The sequence below is a fragment of the Microchirus variegatus genome (assembly GCF_963457635.1).
Source record: "Microchirus variegatus genome assembly, chromosome: 6".
Taxonomy (NCBI): domain Eukaryota; kingdom Metazoa; phylum Chordata; class Actinopteri; order Pleuronectiformes; family Soleidae; genus Microchirus; species Microchirus variegatus.
In genome coordinates, this window is record NC_139807.1 from 6,722,312 (window position 1) to 6,728,715 (window position 6,404).

At 37.9% G+C, this 6,404-nt stretch overlaps 1 protein-coding gene across 1 annotated transcript; it reads right to left on the reverse strand.

The window, feature by feature from the left end:
• Positions 1–298: 298 nt before the first annotated feature.
• Positions 299–5,355, reverse strand: rnf212 (ring finger protein 212; the record flags this gene model as incomplete). The annotated part of the gene is made up of 12 exons (XM_083891410.1): positions 299–473; positions 683–752; positions 1,541–1,595; positions 2,115–2,151; positions 2,937–2,997; positions 3,287–3,345; positions 4,025–4,084; positions 4,156–4,214; positions 4,329–4,385; positions 4,477–4,551; positions 4,662–4,723; positions 5,247–5,355. The coding sequence occupies 12 exons, from the start codon at positions 5,353–5,355 to the stop codon at positions 299–301; spliced, it is 879 nt and encodes a 292-aa protein (XP_083747536.1).
• Positions 5,356–6,404: the final 1,049 nt, after the last annotated feature.

Below are 6,404 nucleotides of genomic sequence, written 5' to 3' on the forward strand. Positions count from 1 at the left end.
GCTAATGAAATCTATGCATGTTTAGGTCTATGCCATTTTAAGAATTACCACAGTGTTAGAAAGTCTTTTTCTGACTGGAAACTGAAGTCGGTGTCACTCTGTAAATCGCTCAATCTCCCAAACCAAAGTCCATAGAGAAAATTAGTCATTTAACAACACAGCACCCAAGAGCTGTTGATCGACTGTTGCAGATTTTCGGTATGGACTTTGAAGCAGTTTCCAGTTGGAAAAGGCCTTTTAAAGGTCTGATAAAGCAGCAAATGTGTGTCTAAGATACTGAAAGCCTTTTGTTACTTGGCTAAAATCTGTTTTTCCTTGTATCCCTGCTGGCAGCCATGTGAATGTCTTTGTCTAGGGAGGCCAGGGAGGACATGGAGTGTCTGAAGGAGGTGGGGGGTTTGAAGACGGGAGATGCCCATCCAGAACTCAGTCCAAATGAAAACTCGGGGGTCGCTGGTGCTCCATGAAAATGACTGAGAGTGAGGGAGAGAGGAGAACGTACAGGTGAATTTTAATCACATACTTTAAAGAGGATTTGTTATTGGATAGTAGCAACTGCAGCGGGAGCAACATGTGTGAATATCTTTGGTAAATTAAGCTCAAAACGTTATTATATGGATGCAATTACTGATGAAAGATAGGTACTGTCAATACAGTCATTAGTATTGTGTAGTAAAATTACCTGACTGTAGATGAGCGCACCGTGTGATCGGTCAGTGTGTTCTGACTGGACGACCTGTGAGGGCGCGCGCCTAAACACCAGAAAACAGACAGCGATGATGAATCACATGTCTCTTCTTCTATCACTTGAAATATACTTATTTATTAAAAGCAGGTTGCTTCTAAACAAAGATGAATGATTAATCAGTTGTAAATGACGACTAAATTCTCCAACCATTTTGATGATCAAATAATCATAATACCTCTAGGTACACTTTTAGAAATAAGGGTTCCAAAAGGGACCTTCTACAAGGACTGAGGTTCTAACTGGAACCATTTGCTTCTGAGAAACCCTTTCCCAAAGAAACGGTTTTTCCAGGGTTTTTGGTGACACTAATGGTTCCAGTAAGAACCATTTTAATCCAGAGAACCCTTTAAAACCCCTTTCCTGAATAAAGGGTTTTAAAGGGGTTCTTGGTGGAACCCTCCAAAAGGGTTCCAGGTGGAACCTTTATAAAAAGGTTTGGCATTCTTCAGTAAAATATTAATTTATCCAAACTCTCACAGCTATAGTCAGGGTCTTCATACATTTTAGTAATTGCAGCTAAATGATCCACCATAATTACAGTCCAATCCCCGAAGAGAGGTTTACTCAGAGCCCCTCCTCCTAAACACCTAAGCACAACTGACAACATCTGCACCGGTTTATTCGGTTTATTCACTGTGGGTGGTCAACTGAAGTGTCCATTACCGAGAAAACAAGCTTGGACTGCCAGATGATTGAGTCTGTGTCTGTGACTCCTCATTATAAAATAAAAATATGATTAACCACACAGTAGCAAGCTGCTTGTATGTGCTGTGTAGATTTATGACATTTTACCCATTTGTTCATCTTTCGGAAGAGTAATTAAGGACAGACGCGGCACAGGCTGGGGCTGAAAGATAAAGAGAAAAACAAATAGAAAAATGACTTTTTATTCGCTCATTCTGACCACTATTATATTATTACATTTAAAGGTGCCATATGTAAGAATGTGGCCCAAAACGGTTACTACATTCAAATTCAAAACACTGAGGTCTTTTAGGTTTCGTTCTCTGACGTAACTGGCAACCCGTGGTTGCTCGGCAGCTGAGACTACTGACTGCAATGATTGGTAGATGGCGGTAGTTGGCGCCAAAAAATGATTTCAAAACATAAACATGATTTGCATATATTTTTAATGCAAATACTTTGGCTGTACTGTTGTTGTTGGTGAGTTCAGTTTGTTATATGAACATTATTCCTGAGTCTCTGTGACATATTAGGAGGATTTTATGGGCCAGTTTAGATTTATTACATAATGCACCTTTAATACCAGTTCAAAATGTAGTGCAATAGAGATATTTAATTAATTACACTCTGTAATACAAATAACAGCAGTGGAAATTGACCAAAGTCAAATAATTGAACTTACTTTCCTGAATCGTTCATCAGCCACCATGTTTTCATTGCTACCAGACGAGAAAGAGTACACATTCATTTAGTCGAGAGCTAACTGGTAAAGATCTACAGTATGTACAGCAACAGTTGTTGTTTCTTTCCAAGTGACTTTTCACAAAACTCAAGTTAAAACCAAAGTAATACGAAGCCTTATTAAAAAAGTGTGTTATTACAGTCCAAAACACACATTCACACACAAATATCCGTGCGCGACATCCATCTTTAAATGAATTGACAGTTCACTGTCCTCCTTGAATGGAAGACGAATTCACCCTGCAGGTAACACTGCAAACAGGGCTCATATCCATAGTAGGAAAATCTCAAGTCTCAAAGGATAAAACAACAATTGCTCCATTACATTCAGGCAGCAAATCAATCCTGTGTCAACGGTGTCTGGGGAAACACCACAGGGATTCCTGACTAAACCCAAGAAAACCTTGGCTTATTCAGGTGTGCGAGTATGAGTGCGAGTGTGTCTGTGTGTGTGTGTGTGTGTGCGTGTGATGTAGATGGCCGAAGGGCAGGGCAAAGCTATACGGCAGCTTAAGCTAACATAAGAGACCGGGGCTGAACCCAGGTTATAGCTTGTTTACACTGTGAAATACCGCCTATATTTTCTCTCCCCCACTCTCCCTCTCTCTCTCACTCGCTCTAAAGTGCTCTGTGGCAAAGTGAGAGACAAATAAGGGCAGGACAGAAAAACACAGAGCATTAAAGCATTAGACGAGGCGAGGAGAGAAGAAAAGAGATGATGATGTGCGGAGAGCAGGAAGAACAAGAACGCAAGAATACTCACACGCTTGTGGATGAGGAGTGCCGTGAAAGGCACATGGGAGAGTTGTATGGGATCTGTAGAACTAATGGAAAGAAAAGTGGGAGTTAATGTATAGTGATTGAAACAACAGGAACAAAACAATATGAGGAGCATTTTGACAAAAATGCAATCTCTGTATAAGTAATGGACACACTTGTTTATACTATCAAAATATTCCAAGTGATTATTGAAAATAGGCAAAAAGATACTTTATATAATATATAAAGAATCTTTTTCTTTCTTTTATCTGCTCTTTAATATAGCAGATAAATTCAATGCAAAATTAGCTTGATGTCATTGCAGAGTTGTGATTAAACTATGAGATTATTTACCTGGTTTATGTCCATGAGGAGTACCGTGGCTCCTCTGAGACCCCGACGAAGCTTTGACACTGACATATGCAATGGAATAAGGTTTATATGAGATAAAACAAAGCAGATCGTGGTCACACATTCAAAAAAGACCCTTGTCTCTTCAAGGTGCCACAGTCAAAAACAAAGTAGCTAAAGTAGTCAATACCTTTCTAATCATTTAGGCTGTGAAATTGTTGAAATTACATTCTCTCAATGAAGAACTTGTGTCTTGATATCAGACACAAATCATCACAGACCAGCCCACTACAACTTAACTGGCAACCTAATTAAATCCCCACTATCCCTTTAAATTTTGTTCTGGCTGCAGCAGCTCAGGAGTGACACCTAGTGACAGGTGAAGCATAATAACCAGCAAACAATTCCAAATAATTGCAGGCTTCAGTGACTCCACTGAACCTCATTTATTCTCTTTTTTAAATTTAAATAATTTAGATAATGCTGAATTAAAAATGAAACATCAGCCATAAATGCTTGCCTTTTGGAAGTTTTGGACATGTTTTTTTCTGTCTGGTTTGTGGAACCATTAAAAACTTCACTTACTTACACAGTGGCTGTAAAGGAAGTAAACTCACCATCAAATTTACCAGCATTAACAGTTTAAGTTTTAAAAGGTTTAAAAACTTGACCAAAACACAAACAATCTTTATTATATCCCCCTATATCCCTAAGAACATTAGGCTTGATTGTGTGATGTACCTCTGATGCTGAAGAGAGTTTTCTAGCTTTGAGATGTAGGCGCTCTGTTCATTCAGCTTCCTTTAGAGGGAAAACAAATACATAAATCTCCAAAATTTCTAAATAAATTAAACATGTGTGGTTTAACTTACTTTGACATTTGCTGTATTTCATGTCTCATCTTGACTAATGCCTCCTCCAGTTTCTCATTCTGTAATTGATATAAAGGATAATGATGCATGACCATGACAGGATAATGCTTCAAGAACACAGGTGATTACCTGCCAAATGAAGGAACGCAGAAAAGATAAATACTATCTCTCACCCTTTGCTGGTAGAAACTCAACAGTCTCTTGTTATGTCTTGTCTGGAACATCATAACCTAAGAGGAGGAAGAGTCACGTTTGACAAAACTGATTTTTTTAGGCCAACCACGGGTTATTTTAAGATATGAAACAAAGAAAATGACTAACTTTTCTGATTTCTGCCAAGTGTTTGGCCGCCACAACATTGATGTCGGAAAATAAGGCCTTCACCTCTGAGCTGCTCTGAAACAGATATTTCACACGGATGTGATGACAGTGTGGGAGCCATAACCTGTGATGTTGTTTGACTCAGACAACCGTGATGCCATTAGAGATAAGACGATAATGCTTACCTTATCAGAGAGAGGTGACACTTGGCACTTGGAGCTGCATATCAAACATTTTCCTTGCGTGCCTGTAATTATATATCACCACAGTTACAAAGCAAATAAAGGAAATGTAAACTCATATGTGGCATAATATGTGTTTAAAATGTTTTTTCATTGTGTCCCTGTTGGCAGCCATGTTTTCACTGAGGATGAGAATCCATACACATTTACATAAACCTGAATCATCACTTTATTAATCATATATTTAGAATTATACATGTCTACATCGTGCTACTAATATCAGAATACTTTGACCTTAATATACTGGGGACAAAATGTCTTAATATTGACAATATTAGAATATTTCTGTCCAAACAGTGCCCTTTTAATATACTTTTGGACAAGAGTGATGTCATAACAAAGAAGTGACACCCAAATTCTCACCTGCAGAAAGTTTGGAATGGGTTTTTTTGACATGGAAAAAGTTCAAAGTTACTAAACCTGGTGTAAAATTGAGTAAGACTCTGCAGTATCACTTTAAGGCCAACAGATGTCTCTGTCTACTCAGGCTCTAAGTCCTGATCAGTGAAGTGTGCTCAGATGACTCACCTTGCTGATGGCAGACACTGCAGATGATATGGCCACATGTTGTTACAGCTAATCTCCGGTCAGTACTTGGGTAAAGGAAGCAGGAGTTGCAGCAGATCCAGTAAGACATTTAAAGTCTCGCTTAAGACAAAACCAACAGTTGACAGGTTAGGGCTTGGTAATAATTCAATACGTTTTCAATATTTATTACTATATAACAAAGATCAATCAATATCATGTTTCTGTTTAATACAGTTTTGTTGTTTTCTGACTTCAAGAGGTTTCAAAATAAACTGGACTCTACAACTTTCTTTCTGGGCATGTACTTAATCATGATAAAATTTTTAGCCATGTCATATGGCAGTTTATTTTTACATTAAAAGATAAACCTCTCACAGGTTTATATTGCTTCACTTGACCTCAACATTTCCCTGAACTCAAACAACCATGAAGGTCACAAACGACTAAATGCTACCATTCTAAAGGGAGAAAAGTAGCAAAGGCTAACAAGTAAATGTCAACATAGCACCTGCTGAGTTTAAGCTAAAAACCACAGAAGTTTAAATGCTGCATTGTGTTGAGGTACAGAGTAATTTAACAGACAACTTACCCCTTCTTACTACCAGTTCATTAGATTTGTTAGTAACTAGCTAAACTAGCGAACTAAGCTAAAAGCTAAAATGCTAACTGTGTAAACACTATAGACGTATGTTAACACTACTGTAATCAAAACAGACGCCATTCACGTTCTTCACCGAGAAGAACATCCGGTCAGTCTGCCTTCATGATTTCGACTGCGCGATTGAAAGTTTACGGTAATCACAAAACATTTTCACTTGTTACGGTGCAATCTTATAAAAATTGGACTGATGTTATTTTAACGAGAGAAAAAAGACAGAATCAAACATTTAGTTGTTAAAACGATCGTGTATAATTGTATTAAATCACTTTCAATTCAAGTAGTACTTCCGGATTTCAAAGTAAAAGTCATTATGGTTAGGTTTAATAATATATTTACTCTCAGTTGAGCCGCGACAGATTACGATGACATGTGAAGACAGGTAAAGCGGTTTCATCCATAGATAAATAATTAAATAAATAAATAATGTTGTTCTGTCATAATAAACCTAAGTTTGTGGCCTGACTCAAAGTGACATACAACAGCTTGTGACAGACGTA